The 26,173-nt window shown below is 37.8% G+C and overlaps 1 protein-coding gene across 2 annotated transcripts in view; it reads left to right on the top strand.

Moving 5' to 3' along the window:
- LOC140227976 (EF-hand calcium-binding domain-containing protein 5-like) overlaps nt 1-26,173 on the top strand; it is a 38,032-nt gene that overhangs the window by 4,927 nt on the left and 6,932 nt on the right. The window contains exons 5-17 of one of the 2 annotated variants that reach the window (XM_072308358.1): nt 249-504; nt 1,137-1,342; nt 3,466-3,733; nt 4,770-4,910; nt 5,674-5,891; nt 6,734-6,890; nt 9,364-9,509; nt 10,252-10,380; nt 11,006-11,178; nt 11,673-11,766; nt 22,462-22,596; nt 23,023-23,172; nt 24,595-24,675. In XM_072308358.1, coding sequence (XP_072164459.1) covers nt 249-504; nt 1,137-1,342; nt 3,466-3,733; nt 4,770-4,910; nt 5,674-5,891; nt 6,734-6,890; nt 9,364-9,509; nt 10,252-10,380; nt 11,006-11,178; nt 11,673-11,766; nt 22,462-22,596; nt 23,023-23,172; nt 24,595-24,675 — 2,154 coding nt within the window. The remainder of the gene's footprint in view (nt 1-248; nt 505-1,136; nt 1,343-3,465; nt 3,734-4,769; nt 4,911-5,673; nt 5,892-6,733; nt 6,891-9,363; nt 9,510-10,251; nt 10,381-11,005; nt 11,179-11,672; nt 11,767-22,461; nt 22,597-23,022; nt 23,173-24,594; nt 24,676-26,173) is intronic. The other variant, XM_072308359.1, reaches the window with a different exon arrangement.

Raw genomic sequence — 26,173 nt, 5'->3', positions numbered from 1 at the left:
TTTATGTCTTGGAGGCGAGTACGTGCATATTGCTGTGAAGAGCATCTTGGTTCATGCAATGCCTTTTGCAGACAGCATCTTTGAGTCAGAATATATGTGGACAAATTGTGAAAAGTAATGGCTGCGGCAAAATTAATTCTTTGCAGCAATTAATGATATAGCATAAGAAGTATGCATTTCTCCAGGTTTCTGCAGGTTTTAAATTATTGTGTGCATTATGTGTTGACTTTAAAAAAATTTCTTTACAGTATCTCAAGCAATACATCATCAACCTGTCGCCGGATCTGTATGACTCGCTGATGCAGCACCTTACCCAGTGTGCGGTGGCCTACCGGCACGCTGCAGTGCTGGAGGCACGACGCGACATCCTCACGGAGCTCTTTGGCAACATCGACCATGCCGAGGTTGGTATTGTCAACCGGCACCGGGTCCTGGGCCTGTTTGAGAACTTCTGGGACAACGTGCCGTGGACCATCAAGCGGCACCTGCGTAACCCCAAGAAATGTAAGAGATGTTCAATGTGCTTCTTGTTAAAAGATATTCCAGACTGCACAGGGGAAAAAAATAACAGAAAAAAGTGGGTATTAAAGGATATGTAAGACAGCATAGTTTGTCAAAATGAAATGGGGGATTGAAGTTTGGCTTCTATGTGAATCCAGGATATGTTCAGGTTTCTGTATCTGATCTGCTTTACATTGTCTTGCCTGTGCAGTCATCAGTTTAACATAGCATGCAGCTGCAGCTGTAAATATGTGACTATCCACTTTTAGGTGAGGTTATTTGGGGTTTGATCTCAGCAAATTCAATAGGTACACAATGATGAAATGACTTTCAGAAAGGCAAATGTATTTTTGAGGTATGTAATTTACACTGTGATCTTTGCACTTTGTGTAGTATCACAGAAGACAGAATATGACAGATGGTAAAATTGCTGTCTGGCGGCAACATCTTACATATTGGTCATTAGGCAGAGCGAGAGAAATATCAGCACCATAGGCACTACGCACCAAGCAATTCCATATTGTGAATCATCGAAGATGTGTATGCATTCTTTACCATGTGAAGTTCAGATGTGAGTTATTCTGTACCTTGCATATATACACAGATGAGCTCATGACATTGCAATTTCTCAACAGGGCCCGTTATTGAGCTGACTGAAACTGATGATTCAGAGAGCATTATGTCTGAAGGGAGCTCCGTGGCGTCGGTGCGAAGCGTCAGGGAGCAGGAGGCCCCGGGAGATGCGGTGAAAAATGCCGACGGGGGCAAAGATGACGGAGACGCCGCAGCGGCAGAGAAAGCCGACGGGGTAGCCGCGGCGGCAGACGCGCCGAAGGACGAGGTAAAGCAAGAAGTTGCAGAGGGGGAAGCCGCTCCAGCAGGGGAGGAGGGCATTGTTGAGGGTGAGAGTGCGGGGGCCAAAGAGGCAGGAGAGAGTGGTGAGAAAGGAGATGAGGGTCAGGTGGAGAGTGAAGAGAAAGCGAGCGAGGAAACCAGGGCAGAAGGGGATGGAAAAGCCAAGGGAGATGAAGAACAGGGAGGTGATGAAGGAAAAGCAGAGGAACAAAAGAGTGATGGACAGGTACCCACAGTGGAGGAGCGTGCCGTCAGTGAAGACAAGGGCAATGTGCAGGAGGATGGTGAAACGAAGGAGAAAGTGGATGAAGACAAGAAGGATGGACCATCGGAAGTGGTTGATGCTGTGCAAGAGGCAAGCCAAGAAGTCACAAACCAAAACGATGCCAGCAAACAGGAGGCCCCTCAGGAGCAAGAGGAGGCAGCGCCCAAGGAGGATACACCTCAGGAGGCGGTGGAGGTGGCAGAGACAGCACCAGCTGGTGATGCCAAGCCAGAGACCCAGGCAGGGCCAGAGGGTGGGGAGACCGTTGTTCCAGCCACCGAAGCAGTCACCATGGAGACTGGCGGAAAAGAAGAACAGGCGGAGGTGAATGCACTTGCAGTGTGCATCTCCTGCATTGACCTGTCTCCCTTGCCTAACACTCAATCTTGAGTTTTCTTTCTCCTGCACCGCATCACCTCTGGTTTCCCCTAGTGTAACTAGCACTGTCTAGTGTATTAAGGCTTCTACTCTTGCATAGCATAGAACTCACTGCTTTGCCGCTGTTGGTGACTTCATGGGAACACAATTCCGAGCGATACTAATTCAAGTGTTTTGCTGTGTGCACTGCCAGTGTATGACTGTAACATCCTTCTAACATTCTCCCTCTCCCCATTAAAAAAATAAAAGTATGAGGCTTGAAGAATGACCTGAACAAAACCAACAAAACAGAACAAAAGAGAACTAAAAAGTTTAAACAAATGAATGGGAAATCCCGTTTTGTTTTGGTAGGGTTGTATTATGAGAAGTGAAATATGTGTGTGTAGTTAAGTGCCAACAATGCAGATTACACTGTGTAAGTCGCATATCTTGATCAGCTATGATAATGCACTGCAGAGCAAACATTACTAGGTGTTTGCTTGTATCTAGGCAGCATACCCTTTAGGAGCTTGATTTCAAGATTCGAAATGTAGTCATCATACCTTGCTAAAGAAGAAGAAGAAAAAGAGAGGAAATTGGGAAATTTCTTACTTCTGTATTATACCTAGTTTCCTGCAGTGTGATTGCTGCATGTATCCAGATAATATTATGACCAGTGCTTGAACTAATATGCTTACTTGTGTGCTTTTACCCCTGAAACTGACAACCTTTTTTTTTTTAACAGCCTGTCAAGCTCCCTGTGTGAAAATGATCTCTCCTAGCACTGAACAATATGTATCTTGAATCTGTGTCAAAATGGTTTACTTTGCTTCTTGTTATGTATGATATGAATAATGTGATTTATTCGTGTCGACCACTTTCCTCTTTAAAGCTATTCTCAAGTCAGACACACTATTCTATCACTATTCTTCATTGAACGTATGCCCTGTATTTGAGAGTGATAGAAATAGGCAGTGATGACAAGAAGCTATAACCATGGAGCTACGTCTCTATTGTAACTCCATGCTATAGGATGCTCTACACACTTTAATGATTGAAGTGTTTTACCCGTTGAAGTGTTTTTACCCATTTCTCTATGACGTATAAGTGTGTGAACAGTTGTCAGTTTTTTTCTTCTCATGTTCATTTATTGCAGAGTACAATGTTATAATTGATAAGGCATATAAATGAGTAGCTGACAATGTTGGGATAATAATGGCAGAGTCCTGCGGTAGAGCGGTGTTAACACTGAAGAGGCTGTCCCGGATAAAGACCAAATCATTATTGTTGCTATCATCAATTTATTTACATAGGTAAATAAGACTTTCTCATTGCTATTATGATTGCTGGCTTCTATTATTTGAAAGTCTATTTATCATTGATTGATCTAGATTTGTATTTATTCATTTATTTTGGTTGAATGGTACAGTAGATTTGTCACACAATTTCTTATTCTATGTATGTACACTTGTATTGTGTCTTGACAGTCTTCCGAACAAACCAAAGAAACTGCTGAAGCTCCTGGCGGAGAGACTGGTAGTCAGCCCACAGAATCCGTAGTAGCTGCTGGGGAGGAGCCTAAGGGTGAGGAGACTGCTGGTGCTGTGGAAGAACAGCAACCAGCCCCTCCCGCAGAGAGCGAGGACAGCAAACCAGCCACAGAACCACCAGCGGGAGAGGGGGGAGAAGTTGAAGGTCAAGTCCCGGCTGGAGATACCAGTGCCCAAGCTGATGTGGGTCAGAGCCAGGCGCAAGGTATGGCAGAAAACATGTTACAAATTTCATTATCAATCAATCAATTCGTGTTTATTTCATTCAAACAGATAAAAAACATTCAAACAAGGTATGTAAATAAATTCAAATTGACAATAAAAATGTAACAGAATGTGGAGACAGCAAGAAAAACAAAGTTTTATAAGCAGCTACCACCATAGCAAAAGCATTTATAATAAAAGTCATATTAAATCGTACAAATAAATGTGCATAGATATTAAAACCAAAGAGATTGAAAATACATATTCTACAATAGACACATAGAGACAAAAACAAACAACAAACAAACACAGAGTAATACCCGAATGTGTAGATTACTTTTCTTTTTCCAATAAGAATAATTTAAATCTTCGTTTAAAAACATTTAGAGATGGACTCATTCTAATTGGCTGTGGCAAGTTATTCCAAATTAAAGGTCCTCTATACAAAACAGAATATAAACCAACATTTGTTTTATTAAGAGGTAAATGATAATTTAGAGGATTTCTCAAACAATACGAATGAATAGCACTATTTAACTGAAACAAGGAAGAAAGACTTGGGGGAATACAATTTTAAAAACATAAATACACCAATAATATATTTGTTCAATTCAAAAATATCTAAAACATTACATTTGATAAAAAGAGGTTTAAGTCAACATAGGTCGCATCCATTGATTCCTTAAGTTGTCAATGAAAACAAATTGGACGAAGATTACATAACTTCTTTTTCTTGTTTTTTTAGGAGATTTCCAACTATATGAAACTATTGTCCATGCAGTTACCATGGTAAACAATTGAAATTCAAGTGATTTCTTTTATGTAATTCATGCAGTAGAAATGTACAATACAATTTTATATCAACTTCTTGAAAAAGCAAGAAAACCAGAAACAAAAAGAAAAATTGAGTAAAGGAAATCATGCCAGAGTTTGAAGAAAAAGATGCATGCTTTCAACCAGCAATTGTTGCCAGTCAAATGTTGTGGACAGGTTGTGTTAAATTTTGTCATTTCCACCTTCCTGTGTTTGTCTGTTAGACAAGTTCGCAGAGCTTCCAGCGGGGTCAGCCAAAGAGGGCGGTGTTGTGCATCCCACCACCGCTAACACCATCACTGGCCGGTCCACCAGTGTGTCCTTCCATGAGGATGCCATCAAGCACAAGGAGGAGAAATCAGATGGTCAGTAGAGAGAGAGAAAACAAAAATGCGCTTATATCCTATTGACAGATTATATGGACAATATGGATTGTTTCTTGCATCACAACTGAAATATTCATGAAACCTCTAGATATCAAATTGTTATTCTGTTGAACTAGTGCATTCTCTGTGTAATATCTCTACTAACTTTAATTGCTAATGAAGTTTTTTTTTTTCTTTTTTTTTTTTGCAAATTAACAGAAGTACTCGAAAACCTCTAACTCAAAAGCAAAAACACTTTGTAACTATTATATCCATAAGCGAGGTTTAGGAGGACAAGAGTTTGCACAAGGCAAAATTAAGACATTGAAATAATGTTACAGTGTTGGTTGTAAATAAAGACTTTTTTTGGAGGCTTGTTCTGCTTTACATAATATGTGCATGCACAAGTTTGTAATATACAATGTACGTAGATATTCCTGCGTGTGTATTTTGACTGAAATTTTTTTTTCCGTTTTTTTTTTCAGAATCACAAATCAAGAATAGAGGGATGTTTCTGCATTTTATCAGTGATAACAGAATGTAGCCTTTCCTTTCAAAATGAGCTCTTAACCCTGTGGACTGGACTATTTGAAGTTTTTTTTATGTATATACTCATAGTGAAGAAATTTTTATGTTTGTTGGTAATATTTCAAAATAGAGTGAAAGTAGCAATTTTTTACTTAATGCTACACATGTCGTTTGGACCTGCTGAAAGTAATTTTTATCCAAAATTTCCCCTAATTTTTGCGATTGGCTGATGTAGATCGCCCAAAGACTCCCGTCAAGACGCCCACGACCCGGAGCGGATCGAGGACGGGCAGTGCGTTCGATGAGAGCGCCCTCAACAGCTCGCAGTTTGTCCAGCTAGTGGAGCTCTTCCTCGGAGAGGAGTCACCTCAGTTTGTGGTGGAGTCCCTTGTCAAGTTCATCAGTGAGGGATACGTGGAGACAGAGCAGGAGAAGTTCCTTCGGCTGCAGAAGGTCAGTATTGAACCATGATTGCTCTATTGACGTATGTACATACACACCTTTTCTGTATGAAGCCGCTCTAACCCTTTGTCTCACTGAGCCAGAAGGGTTTGAAGGGCTGCAAGGGTTCAGCATTAATGATAACTCTATGAACTTTACTCTACTACTGTACTCTCCTTTTTTTTCTTTTTTTTTTTTTAACTCTGCTTACATTCAGGTCTAGCATATGTACAGTGCAACAATATTTACAAATAATTCTTTAAAGAAGTCTGATGTTATCGTATTACAGCGTTGTCGAGTGGTATGGCTACAGAGCTCTGAACATCAAAAATGCAACGTCTGTGGACAAGGTATTTTATAACCAGATGTAAAGATAGATGCCTGGCAATTCTTGAGTAGTAATGATAGCAGGACCCTCCTGCAGAGTAGTGGCAACCTTTCACAGAGGAGACCTTGGCTTTACTATGGTCATTATACTCCCCACCTTTTCATCATCGTCATCATCATCATCATCATCATCGTCAACATTATTATCATCATCATCATGGTATGACATGATGATATGGTCTTCTTTATCTAGTATAGTCTCTTCAGTGTTGCCACTGCTCTACTAGAGGGCTCTGCCATTATTATTGCCCTAGCATTGCCAAGTAATCATTTATACACCTAGGTCGAGAGGGACATGATAGGTAAAAACATCTCGTCTGAGGACGTAAGCATTGGACTGGATTCAAACTTGGGTCCTTCGATTAAAAGTCACATTATGCCACAGTGCCCCCACATGGACCTATACATACACATTATCACTCTTTTAATATCACTATATCATTGTTGGCTTGAATTATGTGTACTAGGCACGGAAAGAAGCCCAGGCTGCAAAGAGGTCCCAGATGGTGGACCAGCTGTTCGACAAGTGGGACAACGATGGCTCTGGGTACCTGGACCTGGAAGAGTTCCACTCCATCATCTCCAAGTTCAAGGACAACATGGAATCAAAGATCATGGCCAAAGGTGAGGCAGTCATAGCCACCAACATCTGAATTAAAACTCTCAGAAGTTAAGCTGCAGTGTATTTCAATTTTAGACCAGCTTCACATCATTCTGGGAAACTTACAAGAAGAGGATAAACATGAGAGAATGAAGCCAAATACTTACGAATCCAAATTAGCTGGGAAATGTTTAGAAAGACTGAAGTCAGAAAAAAAAAAAAAAAACTCGTGCATCATTTTTAAAAAAATTTATTGTACAGTAGAAAAACACAAGATATCAAGTACCCAATGCCATTATTCAATAATATTAGCAGAACGCTGACCTATTTTGAATTCATTTATGGCAGGATGAAATGATATTCAGTTTATCTGATTCAGAAAGTGACATTAACTCTTACCTTAACAGTTTGAGGGTGCTATTTCAGGAAAAGTAACGTAACTTCTACTTGAACTGACACATTGCGATAATATGCCATTTTGTGATAATTTTTTTAATTCACTAAATGATACAAAGAATATGAATTATTTGATTAGTGTATCTTCCTCACACTCTTCAGGGTTAAAAGTGCAATCTTGTTTCTGTTTCTTGTTTGTTGAAACTAATATCCATGTCACAACATTTACAGGACATTAACACAGTTAGCTTTTGCAAGGAGGAATTTTTCATTGAAAATGTATGGCATTGCCATCATGCCAGTGTTATTAATGAGCACCTAGGCAGCTAGGCCATAAGAATTGGTATAATGTAGTTTCAGTGATACATTTGTTGGTGGTGAAACTTATGTACACTGAAGAGGTAATATTTCTTTATTAGAATTTGAAATATCATAGGCTTTCGTATTTGTTGCAAGCTCTTTAACACAGTGCCTCATTGTGCAATTGCCTGCTTTGTTCTTTTTTGTTTTAATCCCAATTGTTCTACTTTTGTGAACTGACCCAAGGATCCAAGGAACTTAGTATGCCTACTTTTGAAACTCTTTTGCAACTTTTTTTTTTCCCCCCAAAGTTTGCTGCACATTTGAAGCTGCAATTTCATGTGCTCTTCTACGAGTTTTCCCTTTCTTCTCTGGTGGAGGGAAAACTTCTTCATTCACATTCTGTGCGTCACAGGAGTGTTAAAGTGCATTTTGTTTGTAAAGCATTGGCCTGCCCAGCACACACCTTATCAATGGGAGTGACACACAGTATGATGTGGATTGCTAGTGCATTGATAATGTACTTCGTGTCACACAGTAAAGGTCCACTGTGAAGTTTTGTGAACAGAAAAAACACAAGAAATATCTGGCACCAAACTGCTACAAGGCAGACTTTATGTGTGGTGCAAGGCTCCATTTCATGAAAAGTTACTAAGATAGCAACATTTGCTGCAGTGCCAAGTGTCGTACTATTGACGCGAATCCAACTTCCTGATTGGCTGTTGCTACAGGAGGCTGCTATTTCAGCAAGATTGGCTATCCTAGCATCTTTTCTGAAATGAGACCCCGATGTTTTGCATTGCCAAAGCACGGGAAGGGGATATAGAGGGCTCTCTCATTTCTTGAACAGCATGCACTACATACAGCCTTGATTTGTCAGTGGACAGTTTATGAACATTGAGGTTGACATATTCAATGGCTACCCGTTTCAATGAATAATTACAATTTAATTTTCTTCATGATTTTCCACCCCTTCCTGGAAAAAGAAGAAGAAAATTTAGAGGATGACAGAGAAAAATGATCAGTAATCATTGCATAGTAATGTGAATATTGAAGGCCATTTTTGTGTGTTGTTGTTTGCATTGCACTGTGTCTAGTAACTATGAGATCAGAAGCGGTACATTCAAATAGAAACGTAGCTCTAGTCACCTGCTGTAGAGATATCATTTGGATGTGCACCCCTGGTTGTGGGAAAGAGATAGATTGTCTGAAGTGGATCATAGACAGAGGAACAAAGACCATTTAAAGGAAAGGCTGAGTGATAGGGAGTGCATATGGCGCATATTACCAAAAACTCCCAGTAAAACAGCACCGGTAAAACAGACAGGCAGACACACATCGAAATTGAAAACACTATGTGTATTTAGTGTCACAATTCAGCCTTGGCAGAGTTATAGCGATTGTAAAGAAATCCTGGAACATTACAAGTATAAATGCATCTGTTCTAAACAATGTGTGAAACTGCTAGTGGCTACATGTATGTTACTTATGAGAATGATTTGCTATTTTGTATTTAGAAAAAGGATATAAAAAAAAAAATAGAAGAGAAAGAAAGGGAAATGAAAAAAAGCTAAAACTACATGTATTTTGCCCTGAGCACAGACTTACAGTATGCCAGCTGTGCATAATTATGATTTCTGCTCGCAAACACAGTTTGCTGCTGCTTTAATGGTTGTATGGAGTAGAGATGATAGCTATAAGAAAGAAAACAAGTAAGAAAAGGAGGAGGGGGGGGGGGGGAGTGACAAATGGCACACACAGCTAGTGAATAATGACTTCATTCTGTCCTCTGCCAAACAGCCAAACAGAAGCTTGAGAAGGAGGAGCTGGACAACCGGCTGACCAAGCAGGAGTTCCGGGCCTACATCGAGGCTGTCTGCTCCCTCTTGCCTGGTGGGGAGGACAACTTCGATCCCCTCATCGAGTTCCTCATGACAAGTGTGGAGGTGAGTCTAAGGCTTCCTTGAATGCTGACTAAATGGTAGATTGATATATGATTATGGCTTTGAGTTATTTAGTGTGTGTCTGTGAGCTTCTGTATTCTATTTTATTTATTTATTTATTTATTTATTTATTCATTTATTTATTTATTTATTTATTTTTTTTTTTTTTGGGGGGGGGGGGGGAGTGAGTGAAAAGAAATAGCATCGAGAGAAACTCGGTGTAGTCTCACAGTCCTGCAACATGTGTATGTAAAACATCTGTTGTCTTAATTCTCTATATCTTTCTCTCTCTTTTCAAATGGAACTTTTGATTTTTCTTAGAGCAATCTTAACCATTATTTATTTGTTTGTTTGTTTGTTTTTTTTTTAATGCAAATCTCATGATGTTGAATTTCATGAAAGATGCAAACCCCTCTCAAGTGTGACATATTCTACATATTAGCTTTGGATCCTTTTTACATAATTTCTGGGATAATGTTTATTGTTTTAAGATTGTTCTACAAATAACATCTTCTTTTTTTTTTTTTTTTGAAGAGAAATATAATTGTCATTTGCCTCCATGTTGAAATATATGGTTTGACATATTTCATTGTCATATAAATGTACTTTGATATGAAAAGAAATATATACTGACGTGCAAGAAACATTGTGCCTCTGACAGTACCATTTCATTCTATGGTGAGTATCATCATCGATGGCACCCATTTCTGGAGACTGATTTTCCTAATGGCTTGCTGTCTTTCAGAGATCCTATGAGGAGAGAATTCGTGGCCAGGCGAGGAAGAAGTGGCTAGCCTCCATCATCCAGTCTGCTGAGACCAGTGCAGGTAGCATGCAGCCAGTCTATAAGTGCGTCTTTAACTCTCTCTACAAGGTAGGCATGAAGACAAATCTTTTACGCTATATTTTTTTTCTTTTTCAGTCACAAATTAAAGAAACGGACTGGAAAAAGACTTAAGGCTTGTATTCAAATGTTTTCCTGTTGAAATTGTTTTTTCCATTATTGAAAGAGTGTGATCTTGATTGTATTACTGGTGACAATACTGGTGAATACTCTGTACGCCATATATTTGGCAAGTCCAATTTTTTTTTTTTTTTTTCGAATGAGGATTTCCTGATAATATGAATGGTTGAATTCATGATTAGGGAGCACAGCAGTGGATGGATAAATCGGGAAGTGCATCCATTCAAACAGGAGGCGTACCAAGACTTACAAACCTGACTTATTGTATCATCACACACTTTGTTCATGTACACTGTAACATACTGTGTAGCAGTGTACTACTTGCACGTATGCACATTGTGTTTATTTCAAGATCAGGGTTAATATTTTTTTGGCGTGCTATTAAATTCGGGAATGGCACCCAACTTGCAAAATTCCTGAAAATAAAACCCTCAAAATATATGGCATATACAGTATTTATTCCATCTCCCAACAAAGAAATGCAGTGTCACTCTACATGTGGCATTAATACAACCAATGCCCTAACTATACACAGGATGCAGACCAGCATGGGCGTGGAAAACGCATCAGTGCCAACATCGCCCTCCTGGAGCGCAACGACATCAGCCTGACCCGCGGCCCCACGTGCCTGCGGTACGTGGCTGCCACGCCCGATGATGCTGGCTTCATGCTGAACAAAGTCCTCTTCAGGGACATGAAAGGAATCAGGTAAAGTTGATTTGTACTGATGGCAGACCCAGGTTTACTATCAATGTATGCTTTATTGTCGGTGCAGTGCATGCTGGACCCCTTACTCCTATGATGATAAGCAGATTCTGAAATATCTTTGCATAGAATATATTTTCATTGTATGCATCAAAATCAGAGGTAGATTATATTCAATATATAATTTTCTTCGTATTCATGCTTTCTTCTTGACTTTTTAGCTCAAATGCATCTGACCCGGTTTCATACAGTAGATCCATTGTATGGATTCCACGTTGAACAGAGATTAAATGGACATGCAGCATTGATTGATGAATGTGTGGAGGTTTAAAGCACCATTGTCTGCTGTCACATCAAGGTGATCCTTCTTCATTGCTCTCCATGCTACGTCTTTCTTCCCCTCCCTTACAATTTCATTGCTGACTTACATCAAACCCTGCCAATCCCCTTGACATATAGTTGACTGCTAATAAACCTTCCTCTTCTTTTCTTCACAGTTTTGCGTCCATAGACAGTGGTAAGCCGATTCATGTGCCGCGTGTACAGAACCATGGTAACATCATGTTCTGGAACCCAGAGAGAGCAGATGAAGTGAGTATGGTAGAAATCAGAGAGAAATTACCCACAAAACTACCATGTACCTATATGTGGTTTACATTTGTATAAACTATGAAAAATCACAATCAGTGTAACACCATTTAGACCAAAATGAAGAAGAGTGCATTATGCAAAATTCTTCTTTTTACACTGTAGAAAATCGTTTTTTTAGAAACATCTCTTTTGATAATCCACTTAATGTAATCACTACCCTGTACAATATACATCTTGTGTATGTATAGTTACCATTCACTTGATGTTTTTCCTGTGATGAAGATAGTATTTGTGTATTTACTTAATTGTGCTTGTAGGTAACACACTATGAATAAAAGCATGTATCAGTACATAAATAATCAGAGATGCCAGCATTCGTATTTTGAAACCTACAATGCTTTAATTATTATCACATGATATTCACATGGAATTCACGATGCTACCAAAAACATTTACGTTTTACCTTTTAGCAGAGAAACAGAGGTTTTTTTTTTTTTTTTTTTTTTTTTTTTTTTTCAATACAATTGTCATTCAAAGTAAAATCATGCTGCCTCTGATATTTTAGTGGTAAGCATCATTTGTTACAGTCTAAGTAAAATGCACACACTCACACAAGTTTGCTTGCCACCATTACTCCATTAACCCTAAAGGGGCCGGGCTTTTTTGGCTATGCTCAGACCGGGGGGGGGGGGGGGGGGGATTCCGCCCCCCCCCCCCCCCCCCCCCCCGAGATCTCGGCCATCGGTGGTGCGATCGCGATGAAATTTTGCATGCGTGAGACCCGCGTCATAATCTACAAGATTGTGTTATAAGATTTTTTGAAACAATCAATTTCTAATTTTAATTAATTAATTATGCAAATTAAGCTCAAGGTGATATTTTAGCTTAATTAAAAGCATTGAGAGTCTAATTTTTGATCTGTAAATCCGTTTTAGCATATTCAACAATTGTACATCACAAAAACTTCCAAAACTCATTTCAATTCTTATGTATTTTATTGTTTTCAGAATTTCTTATGTATTTCTTTGTTTTTCAACTTTTGTTTTTTCTTTGTTTTTTCATTGGAAATTGTCACTGACCACTTTTCTACCATAATTAGCACAAAATTAATCAATGAAAGTGATTAATTGTAAAAATAATCAGGTTTTTATGCCTTTCATGACAGAGCACTGTTTTCAATAGGAAATGTACACAAAATCACAAAATTGTGCCCGTTTTGGAGCGACATTCCGTTACAAAAATGGGCGTGGCTTCGCAAAAGTATGCGCGGACGTTGCAAATTTGGTCTCAAAAGTTGCGCGAGACTTGAACGAAGAAAGTCAAGAAGCCTCGCGATGAGGCCTTCTCGCGTTACAGAATTATAGCGCGAAACGTCGAGGGGGGGGGCGGATTCCGCCTCCCCCCGGCCCTTTTAGGGTTAAAGGGAAGATAAACCCTAAGAGCAATGAGGATTGAGTGAAAGCAACAACATTAGTAGAACACATCAGTGAAAGTTTGAGGAAAATCGGACAATCGGTACAAAAGTTATGAATTTTTTAAGTTTTGGTGTTGGAACCGCTGGATGAGGAGACTACTAGAGGCTATGACGTATGAGAGGACCACACGTCAAAGGAAATATAAAGGAAATTCAACAAAAATTCATTTTTCAAGCATTATGAAAGAGCACTTGACCGACCGCTTTCAGAAAGCAGGGGGAAGAGTTGCTACCCTTAACATATGTCAGTATCAAGTTGATGGCATTTGTAATTTTCATGAAAAATGGATTTTTGTCGAATTTTCTTTATATTTTCTTTGTATAGTTGTCCACTCATACGTCATAACTTCTAGTAGTCTCCTCATCCAGCGGTTCCAACACCAAAACTTTAAAAATTCATAACTTCTGCATGGATTGTCCGATTTTCTTCAAACTTTCAGTAATGCGTTCTACTAATATTGCTGCTTTCACTCAATCCACAATGCTCTTAGGGTTTATCTTCCCTTTAAAAAAAGAACAACCACACACAGTCGAGTAAATTCCTTGGCTCATGCACACAACTTTCATTTTTGTTCCTACGCAGCGTTTATATTAATGCAATCTGGCTATAAGGCCCATTGCTTAACATTTAGATTCATTCACTTGGAAAGATTACCAGTGGCAGTTTTATTACCAAGATTCAAAATGTGATTGTTGCTTTTGGTTGCTTTTATTCTTTATTATTGATTATATTTTGACCATTCATAAGTAAGTGTAAGCAAAACTTGATCTGTGATTCACCCAAACGTTTATCCAGAAATGGGAAAAGGAAGACTTTCACCCGTCATGCTTGGAGGAGGTAAACTGTGACAATGGCGTATCAGGAAAATTTGCTCGGATGCACAATTATATAATTACCTCCTTGTCCTTTTCTTAATACTCAAGCATCCTCTCTCTCTCTCTTCAACTACTTGGCATGCATCTAAAGACTATATTCACATGGAAAAAAGATCTCATCAGTATTTATGAACATGTTTTGGAAATAAAGGTGATGGTACTAGTGAAAATATTTTTCTGTTCCCCGAAAAGCCAACTAATATAATGTTCTTGTAGTCCCTTTTCTGAGAAGATATAATGGTAGCAAGTTATAGTCCAGAGGTGTTTGCTAATAGAGTTTTGCTTGATATAGCATACATGTCCATTCTCTGAGTGACTTTATTTCTTGAATGGATTTAGAAGGGGAGCTTCAGGAGATCCCAGTTTACTTCACATGACATTATTTTGTTGGCAAACTGCATGCTACCAATTGAAAAATTGGCCTTCATTGACATAAATAAACACTGAATAATTGGTGTTTATTTACGTTGATGAAGGGTAATTTGTCAGTCAGTTGCAATAAAAGCAACTTGTCACAAGAATAACTAAGTTAAATAATCTCCATGATTTTCAAAAATAAGTTTTAGTGGTATATGCATGTGCACATATGTGCCAAAATGCATGCATATTCAGAACAGCATTTGTTGACTGACGTGCAATGAAATTTGCAACACTATTTTTTTTTTTTCAAGACATTGTTACTGGCTTACTTACAGTCTGTATGAACATGATAAAGACTCTTTGTTATCTTTGTTAGTGGCTGTATGCCTGATGACTCAACAGAGGATTTTAAATGCATGAATACAAATGAGATCTTTTCGCCATGTGAATGCCGTGCAAATATCATTTCATCAGCTGTCTTGTTTTCCGCATGCCAACATTTTTGTGCCATGTTATTGCCTCAATTACCATATTTCTGTTTGTTAAATGTTGGGTAGTTTAGTCCTCCAAGCCATTTCATTGTTTTTTTGTCACTCCTCAACATTTGGATTGTCTGATGCATGTACAAGTTGTACCTCTTTCATTTATTCATTTTATTTATTTATTTTTTTAGATAATGTACATTCTCTTTTCCTTCAAGCATGACATGTAGCCAATCTGCACAACTCATTATTTCTTCCTCTTATATTTACTCTTTGTTCCTCTCTTTTTTTTTTTTTTTGAACATTTTTAAAAATTGTTCACATACAGTGTAGTACGCCATGCTTGACATGTATCATGGTCATTCAGATTTAAAAAAAAAAAAAAACTTATCGTACATTATTTTCATTCAAATTTCCTAAAAACTGGCGATGGAGGAAAAGGTAGTATATATCTTGGAGTGGTGCAGGGTTAATAACAGTCATATATCCTTCATTATGTACAGTATGGTGTATCTCCGTTCTCCGCATCATCAGACTGTATACGCCATATATTTCGCGAGTCTAAATTTTCGCGGGTCGGGACTTCACGACAATTTTGCGAGTGGTTAAATTTGCGATTATGGAGTCTTGTACTGAACGGAGAAATTTATACGTGTACGTCACATTCACATTGGCATTAGAGTCAATATTTTCGCATGTTTTTAATTTCGCGAATAGCAGCTGACTCGCGAAATTCGCGAAAATAAAAACCTCGCGAAATATCCGGCGTATACAGTATATGCCTTTGGTTTTGTTGTAGTTGTTTTTTTTTGGTTTTTGTTCTTCTTGTTCTTTTGTTTTTGTTTTTTACATACCCTGAGAGCGATTATTTACAGCTGCTGCAGACGTGTACAACATGTACAGTCTGTACCCATGCCTGCACCGTATGTTGTGTGTAGGATGTTGAAAACATTATTGAGATGGTGGTGATTGGATTGTACTATATACAGTATGTCCTTCTGCACCACATGTTGGTATTGGTATGGTAATCAGCGCTGCACTGAATTCATTTATTCTGAAATCGCGTAGACATGCATGCTGAATGCAGTTACGGCTGTATAGGGTAACTTGTGATGTCATCTTCATCATTGCCATTCTTATTGCTGACACCGCTTCCAAATTTCACAAATCTCTGAGCATATATTATTCAAGAATATTTTTGCAAATGCTGGATTTTCTTCTGTGTAGTACCCAATTGTGTCCACATTTGAAAGGTGTTGCAATGAGAATGCAGCATGAACTTTTATGTATGACTCCACAAAGTCTGTAGTTGCTTTAAACAGTCATATGAAAAGGACCAGTATGGCATTTTACTTCCAATGATGAATGTCAGAAGTTGTTGAGTCATTCAAACAAGACTGAAGCATTCAGGCATAGGATTTGAAGATGATGAAGATGTTACATACCAAGAGAATATCTCTTCAAGTGATGTCATTGATGCCCCACAAGCCAGGAGCCAGAAGCAATGGCTTGCTTCAAAGTGTGTTTACATGACTTGAAAGTGGATTTGAAGAACTCATATCTGGTACAATGCCACATACTATCAAAATTGTGTGTAAGAATCGTTTAGTGTGTTGTGTGTACTGGGTTTTTATCAGATTCTCATTGGGGCATTACATAAATGGAAATGGGACCAGGGCTGTCCAATCTAGTGCTGATCTTTAGAATGTTGCATGTGGGTGACTTATTGTTCAGCAGTTCGGTATCTATGAAGAACATGATTTTTCTTTTAATTCCCCTTGAAAAGTACTTTCGATTATATGATAGACATTATTACGGGGGTTCAAGTAGAGTTTATTCATTGTTCCCTAAAATGACAGCTTCTTGTCACCCACTCAAAAATGCTGTTGTAAAACCCTTATACCATAGTGCTTTAAAGTTAACACTTGAAGATGTGCTGAAAATGCACTCAAACTACTTGAGAAATAAAGCCACAAGATAAATTTAGGATATGATACCCTCTTATTTCTTGCTTGCTAATGTGTTGCATTTTTCATGCACTATTGTCACAACTGTCATTTATTTTGATCTCAAATACAATTTTCTGACAAACTCTGATGGAACTTTAGAGAGATGACAAAAGAGGCTTAATAACACGTACCTTTGGTAGGGTTGGAGGTTGGATTGCCCTGGAATCTACTCCATGAATCGGGAGTGATGGTGTAAGGGAGGTGTCGTAGGAACGTGACCAGGGAAAGAGGTTTGCTAGAATTCGCAAGATATTCAAGACATGCAAGTTTCCACATTAGCAGCTGGGTAACAGACAATCACCTTTGAGTATATCAGATGTTCAGGGTGGTCCACAACTTGAAATTTGAGCATGTTGCCAGCTCTGAATGTGAGAATATTATGGAAATTCCATGTGTGCAGAGTGCACTTCACGAGTGCGCGCAATATTTCACAATTTATTTTCCATGGTACTGCTTTGGTACTGCTTATGTTTGATGTTCTGACTCATGTTTTGCACACAAATTTTCTAAGTAGTTTGATGTTTCTCAAGATTTGCATATTATGTTTTTCATGTGTTTGATTACATCTTATTTTGAGCATGTTGCCAATTCTCAAGGATGTTGCATAGCATGTTGTTGGCTTTTGAGGATGTTGCACAAGAATTTTAGTGTGTGGCAACAACATGCTCAAACCCCTTGTGGACCACCCTGGTTGTTACCATGGCAACTACAGTTATGCGTGATAGTGGCAGATATTTTTTATTTTGTTTTCACTTTTTTTTTATGGGGACCATGGGTGTATGGTAGTAGGATGTGGTATGTAGGTGTTTACTGAATGGGATCTGAAATGTGATGGGTATTTCTTGTGGAATGGCTTGAGAAACATTGTGTTCCCGGAGTGCGCATATGTATAGCATCTTGTGGATGAAAATTACTCGCAAGATGCTATTGATGACAAGATTTTGTGTAGAAGCTGTACTTTCAGCAAACTTGTCTTCAAAGACAATTTGATAGCTTATCATGGCTATGTTGATTCAAATAGCCTAAAAATGAGAAAACTAGCAATATCATGGTAATTCAATCACAATGTTTATTGTATGCATTGACTTTAATGTGGACTTTATACATTTTATAGAGGAAAAGATTGTCTTACAACTTGACATCAGCATTGTACTCCCAATGTGCAAATCAGGAACACAAACATTTGGGTGCACACTGGTTTTATTATGGGATATGCACCAACATATTAGGGAACAGTGGTGAAGTGTACGTATTGCTTGTCATTGAGAATTCCACGGAGTAACGTTGATCCTTTTGTTAAGAGGTATGTCAGTCAGATATCAATAATTGAGACACATGTAAGAATGAATGTTGGTTGGAAAGATAAGCAGAATGGAAATACTTTAATTTTTTTTTTTTCTCTGTGCAACATTGTTGAACATATAATTCTATCTTTTACATTTTTTCAAGACTTTAGTTACTACTTTTAAAAATCATTATTATTATTGTTATTATTATAATTACCACCCTTATCATCATGGTCATCATCATTTTTTTTTTTTTTTTTTTTTTTTTGAGCAGGTAGACTTTTTTTTCCCCATGAAACACCTGTCATGAAATCTTTTGCAATGGACCATGTATTGGCATTATTGCACAATCATCAGTCATCAGTTTATAGTTTTGACCTCATTCTATTCTGCCATATGTTAAATCTGTCTGAGTCATGGTCAGTATCTCCATCATGTGGACCATTGGTGTAGACATTATAACTATCCTATCTCTCAAATGTGATATGAATCTTTCGTGGTCTCATTTCTGGGAGCAAATCCAACATTTTGTGTCTCATTGCAATAGAGCAAGTAGGATTTTTGCCACTAGAAAGGCAGCACTTTGCAATACTAAAAGCTACACAGGTGCAACTGTGGGAGTGTCCAGTATTGTAATGCAAGCTACAATACATTTTTTTTTTTTCATTCAAGTGCCAGTGCTCTCTGAACCCAGACCCACTCTCGCATTTATCACCCCACCCCACCCCCATACCATGAGTTGCATTCCTCTCGCATGCTAAGACATTTTTCTCATGTCACGATCTCTCGCAAAATCCTTTCTCAAAAACCAGTCCTTAAGGCAGAGGCATAGGGTAAGCCGATCCACCTGCACGCGTAGTGTCTGATGCAGTCTGTGTCCGATATAGCTCTCTTCTCTCTTTCCCTCTCTCCATCTCTCTCTCTCTCTCTCTCTCTCTCTTTTGGTGGGGTTCATTTTATGCACTGTGCTTGTCAGGTGAAAGCTTACCATTATCTCATCTTCTGATGTAAAGCGCATCAAGACTGCCTCTTTATTTGTTTATTTTTTTGGAAATATTTATTTTGTTATTTTCACGTATTCGGTGTATGTTCATTCTTTCCCCTCGATGAGTGATGCGAGCATATGTATGCCTGCATCACAGTCGTGATAGAATGCCTTTTGCCTTTACTTTTTATGTTGTTGTTTTTTTTTTTTGGTCATTTTTCATTTTTTTGTTATCACTGTTGCAATTTTGCACTCTATTGCACGCTGCTCAGAAATACAAGAAGATATCCATAGATGATTATGATCCAGCCAGAGTAAGTGAATCGTTGGTGTGACTCGTTTTGAATTCCAGTAGAAGAGACCGAGATTTGCTGTGATGTGTGGGTGTGTTACTACTGATTTGACACAAGAGCCCACGTCTGTCTGCAGTTACCCACCACACTGTTACGGAGGGCCTGCATACAAATCAAATTCAAACAATGCAGTAAAATCAAACAAAGCAAGACAGAGTCTTGAATTAACCAATGACTAAAAACAAAGCAAATGCAAGTTTCTAACTTGCATTTCAATGTATGTTTGGCTCAGGGCTGATGCAGTGAGTTAATAACTTGTTTAACTTTTGTTTTGTTTGGTCTTGTTTTGTATACATGGTGGCCCTTTGCAATGGTATCATTATCCGAAAAGCATTAGATAAAGCCACGTCAGCGACTTTAAAGTTTGAACACTCTTTAGATTTACTTCTTTGGTTGTTTTAAATAAATCCATGGCTTTCAGCCAACGTTTGTCATGTTGTGTAGTGTTTCACATTGATAACAGCCCAACTTAAGGTAGTACATTGTGATATCTGTTTATAAATGTAGATGACAATATATTTGGTAATCCTTTTTTTTCCTCACTGTTTGTCATTTTGCACATATCTTTAAATGCCTTTTACATCTCTAAGAGAAGTTGACCATTGTAAAGCCATGTTATAGTGTTTTAATTGTCACAGTGTTGCGTTATCATGGTAGTCAAGACACAGCAGACAGTGTCTTTTCATTGTCTATCCATATTGGTCTAAATGTCTTTTTTTTCCCAGTTATGTCATGTCTAGGTCTCTTTTGTGAGTAAGAACACTAGGAGACAAGTGCAAAGTGCCATCCATTCAATTACCCAACAAAAATGAGGGAAGGACACTAAGCTATAACCCAAACTGAATTTTCTTGCCTTCCTCTGCAAGAAAATTAAACTCAAAACAAAATGAATTTTTGTATTAGGCCTCACTTGGTAGACTCTGTAGAAATACATAATACTCATAAAGAAGAGCTGATCAGAAGGCTAATCTCATATGTTTGTTTGGTGTTTATCAAAGACACAATTCTGTTTATAGCAAGGAGGTGCTTGTTGCCTGTGATGTGGTAATTTCATCAAATTGAGAATGTAAAGTACAGTTGCTGCCAATAAAAAAAACAACATACAAACATGGGTGAATTGAAGCATCCTATAACAGTTTGAGCAAAAACTCCACAAGTATTATGAAGAAGACTAGGAACCCTAAAATACCTCTATTGTGTGGATTTCACATACCTTTGCAAGATTTTTATCTTTATTCATTTTTTTTTTTTTTTTTTTTGCTCCAACAATAAAAACTGAAACATTTCTTGAATTGCATTTAAGTGCTGACATACAGGATTTGCTGTTCCTAGTAGCATTATAGCTCTCATGATTTTGGCGAAGTTACGATTAGAATTATTCATCTCTCTTTACGCACTCACAACAAATGAGAAATATTGTGCAGACAAAGTTAAAAACTAGAATCATTTGACCCGAAACTTAGATGTCATATTAGACACCTGGAATACATTCAGATAGTCAATACATCTTTTCAGTTTCTGGCCCATGTTGCTCAAACTGTCTGTTGTTCATGTCTAATATTGTGTTGTTTGTAGAGTGTGAGATTTATTCTTCTGCAATGAAGAGTTGTGGTAATTCAACATGCAATGAATATCAGTCATGTCACTCATTCCATTGGGCAACCATGTGTGGTAATAACCGGTCACCAGTATATTCATGTCATCACTCACTATATGTACTTTTTTTATGGCACCCAATTCAGCACTTTAAAATGTTTATACTCCTTTGAATTAATACACTCATTGTATTGATTTTAGTCTTTACTATGCACAATTATATTATTTTCTACTTCCCTCCTACGTGTTCTTTTGTCTGTATGCAAGCACATCACTGTCCACACATCTGTTCTGATTTCTCTTCTTAGAAGATGATTTCTCTTTTACATTGTACACAGTGAAGTCATGTTTCACCAGTAGTTAGACTGCAAAGAAAGACATACTCAGTGGTTCATGGTTCAACTGTGTTGTACAATATTTAAAGTAGTACACTTATGTATCTTCATGGCATTGTTTAGCTGCTCTTTTAGATTGCAAATCACAGTAGGAAAGCTTACTCATTTTTGCTTTTGTATCAATATTTGCACCAAATAGGTAATTTTCTTATTCTATCAAGTTTTGGTTCACTGGCTTATCAGATTCTTATATCTGTGCACAAATTGTTTGTCTAAAAATGTGTGAAATGTCTGTAATGATGGAGATCTAACCTTAGTAGTATCAAGCATAATCAAATCTATTTCAACTGCGATGACTAATAAAGAACTGGCTTTGAAACAATACAGAATGCCCAACTCTGATACATCACCAAAAATATGTGATATTTATGGTAGATGTTAGAGCACAAGTGTAGACCTCTCAAGGAGAGAGAGAAAAAAAAAAACAATCTCAAGAACAATTGATATTATAATATGCAAGTTGACTCATAAAAACCTTTCAAACTTTTGAATTACAAACAAAGAAAGTCTATTCAAACTACATAGCAGCATGACCCAATTATCATTTGTGTGGTCACTGTATCCAAAATGTATTCATGTTTATGTCTTGATATGAAACGAGAGATCCCTATAGGTCAGCAAAGTTCAATAATGATCCAGCTATTTGAGATGTAGCTACACTTTGCATTATGCATACGATAATGATAACAGTAATGAAAATAAAGGAAGTAACAACATCAATAAGTACTACTACTACTTGAAATTTACTATTATCATTCTTATCATTATCATTATATCTGTGAAGTAGTTATCGTCTATAATAAATATTACTTGTGACCACCGCCATGGGGGAAATTACGTCCATATCTTTACAAGTGTGTTCTCTTTATCCATTTGCAGGACCGCCAGGGTTCGTTCCTCGTCATCCCACTGAAGGACTTCAGGAAGAGGGTGTTTGGCTTGATGGGCATCGACACTCTCAACGACCCCCACGACAAGAGCATCTTCATCACGCACGAAATCAGCTTTTTCCAGGTGAGACCTCAACACTCCCACTGTATCAGGAGATATATGAAGTAACTGAATTGTGTCATCCTGTCATGTTGGTGAGCTCCAGAAAAAACAACAACAACAAACAAACAAACAAACAAACAAACAAACCAAAATTACTGTGGTATAGAGAAAGGAATTATAAGTAGGCAGGTAAATAAAAGTTCAATGGAATGTAAACATCATTGTTATGATATATACATTGCATGTTAGTTTCTGCTTTTAGAATGGGAAACTCTGCAATTCAGCTGTTTTGTTAAGGTAATCATGGTACCAATAAGTCAAATAATTTGCTCAGTGCTTGGAGAGTGATAATTTCAACACTGGATCAACTTCTAATTTTGTAAAATTCATTGCATAGTAAACAGGGGTGTGAGAATTTCTGTGATCTGTTTTTATGACTTGTAACAGGGTGTGGCCAAGGCATTTGCCACAGCTTACCAGTATGTGGACGTCAGACGCAAGACGCTGCGCATCGCAGAGAGTGCCGTGTCCTGGATTCATCGTAGAAGCCCGCATGTGCTGGAAATCAACGTTTTCATGGTTGAACCTGACGATAAGGTACCTTTCATATCCTACCATGTCAATTTTTCTGCAATGATTTTCTATAAACTTGAATGTATTTCACACTATCGTGGCTTTTCTTTATCCATCAAACTTTTTCGTTTCAGTCTTTTCTCTTTATTTTGAAATTCTGGTAACTGAATAAGTGCACAATTCCATCTAACATGTCATTTTCATTTCATTATCTATTGAGTGCTAACAAATTAACAAATCAGGTAGCTTTCCTATGAATTTTCAACTTGTCTGTTAAATATTTTCCCACCATACTTCTAGCTTCTTCTCAGCCCCTTTCAAACAACAACGTAAGCTGTTTTCTTCATTTCTTGCATGCACTGGAAGCACCTTCCTGTTCTCAATATTTTTTGCACCTTTAAAGCCACAATGATTCTGTCATGTTCTGCAGTTGCAGCCTACTAGCACTTGTTTTGTGACATACTAGTGGTCGTACTGCATGGATGTATATTACATTTTGTTTGCCAGTCACAAAGACACGGTATGGCATATTTCTGTCATTGTCACAGTCATAATGGTGCAATATACAGAGGTCTGCTTTATTATCCTCTTTCCTTGATGGGTGGCTTTTGCTTGTCTGCTTTATTTGTGTGCAAAAAACAGAAGTACATATGTATAAAGAAGAAGAGGGGGAAAGTGCTTTTACATGCTAAGGAAAAATAGTAAAGAGAAATGCAGGTTGTACATGCAAGTAAGGGGAAAAATAAATGATACGAGAGGAGGTTCAGGAGAGAGCTGCTGGTATTTGGGAAGAAAAGAAAGTTAAGAGCTGTGGGGACAATGCTGTTCAGTGACACCATTGAAAGTCTTTCAGATATGACATTTATATCAATTAATTGCACTGATATGATAATGTTCTCTTTAGAACTTATTCTCATAGGCTTCTTGCACTCAAGTTATCTGCCACAATGTTCAGGGTCATAAGCCGTGGAATATTTACGGAAATGAAGGAGAAGGAATATATAGTAAGATTGATATATGCATGATGATCTGTGATGCAGATTGAGATAATTAACAAGTGTGAAATGCACTATATAAAAACATGCTATTATTATTATTATTATTATTATGCATGTTATAGGTTTTTAGATTGTTTAAATGCTTACTTGCATGGGATGTTAGTGAAAATATGAAAAAAAGTAACATTAAGCATAACAGTTAGACTTTCTTCTGTGCTATTCAGACTAATCTCTTTATTTCAGCACTTAACCGTTGCTTTCTGTCTTTTTCTAGAAATCTCACTTTGCACAATATGTTTCTCTTCTCTCCTGTTTTCACTCGTTATTTGTGTTTGTGACATGCACTCCTTGTCTATCTGTTAATGCATCTGTGTATTTTGTTGTGTTGGTACTGAATGTCCCCTCACTGCATGTGCTATGTAAATCACTGGGGTGGTGCGATTTTTAGGAATATGAATTGCGAAGGCCACGTCTGCTCAATCAGACGAAGAAAAACATCTTTTTCTTCATGGAAGAGTCATCCAAGAAGGTCAGTGTGAGCGGTCATTGCAAAACATCTGCAAACTTTGCCACATTCGTGTGATGTCATGCCTCAAAGATGAAACAGGAATTCATGTACTTGTCTACAAATAATACACATGATCAGGGAGTTCATGATTGAGACTTACCCACACATGGTTCCTTTGGAATAGTCTAACATGCCTGGGGCAACAGCCAAATGCGTTTTGGACTGTTTCAAAGGTACAAAGTGTTGGTAATCACAATGCCCAAACAAAATGATGTGTATTGCTTGTTTTCTATAAAATGATGAAGCAGATCCTTGTCATCAAATAACTTCCAGTGTAGATCTTTTAGATTCTGAGGCAGCCATTTTTGCAAGTAAATGTGAAATCTCATCCGGTCACCATTGCAATGTGAAAATGGTAAATAAGCAAAGTCATGTGTTTGGCAAAACAAATGCCTGGTCATATTTACGCTCTCAACAAATCATTTGATTAGGATGTGCTTCATTGTTTTATAAAGACACTATAACCCATCAAGTCCTGGGATATTATTTCTGCAAAACTATATTCTTGTCCACAGCAAATTGGCAACTCTGCATTTTGGGCAAAAATTATATTGGAACTGGTTGAATTCTTTAGACATGCACAATATCAGAGAAAAATGCAAACCTTTGCCAATCTGAGACCTGAACGCTATCTGTAATCTTCTCAAATGTGTGTTGCTAACGCAAGGATCACATACAAATTTAGTTATCACAAAGCTTTTGATAATTCAGCAACCAAAATACACAGTAGTCTGTGAACAAAATGGATCACAAATACAAGAGAAGTTGTTATTCTGTCTTGTTAAATACTATTAGTATTTAATCCCCCCCAAAAAAAAAGAGAGAGAGAGAAAAAAAAAAAAGAAAAATTGTAGTAAACACATATAGCATCAAACCACAGAAAGTATAGAATTCTGGGCATGATGGGAAACATGTGTTCTGGGATGTTCATGCGCATGAATGAATCAGTTCCTACAGTTGTAATAAAGCATGGTTTGCAGGGGTAAAAAATTATTTGAAGCCCACTAACATAAAGCTTTTAGAGTTTGTTCACCTGAGACACTATTGCACATCACAACTGTACATCAGAGGCATGCGCAAAGTCGTACAAGAGAATTGCTCATGGCATTCCTTCATGGGGTCTTTCCTGTCTGTTTCTATCAAAGGTAGTGTTTGTGAATCATAATAATATGGAGTGCACAACAGTTGATTAAAGCATGTTGGCAAGTTCATAGCATTGTAGAAGAGTCTCAGTTCTCCTCTTTGCAAGGACATATTTCATTTTAGTTATGTATGTGCATTGATGTGACTGGAATGCCCTCTCTGCATGGCAGTTTACCACTACAAACAATTAGTATTATGGTGTGCCAGGTATTTATATCCTCTTTAACTGTCAAGTCTACCAACAGCACTCATTTCTGTTAGCATGTGATTCTGTCTAAGCCGTGCAGTAAACAGAACAAGTTATCTCTGCTAAATG

This window comes from Diadema setosum, chromosome 4, assembly GCF_964275005.1.
Source record: "Diadema setosum chromosome 4, eeDiaSeto1, whole genome shotgun sequence".
Taxonomy (NCBI): Eukaryota; Metazoa; Echinodermata; class Echinoidea; order Diadematoida; family Diadematidae; genus Diadema; species Diadema setosum.
The sequence above is the reverse complement of the archived record's forward strand: the minus strand, read 5'-3'. Positions and strand labels throughout refer to the sequence as shown.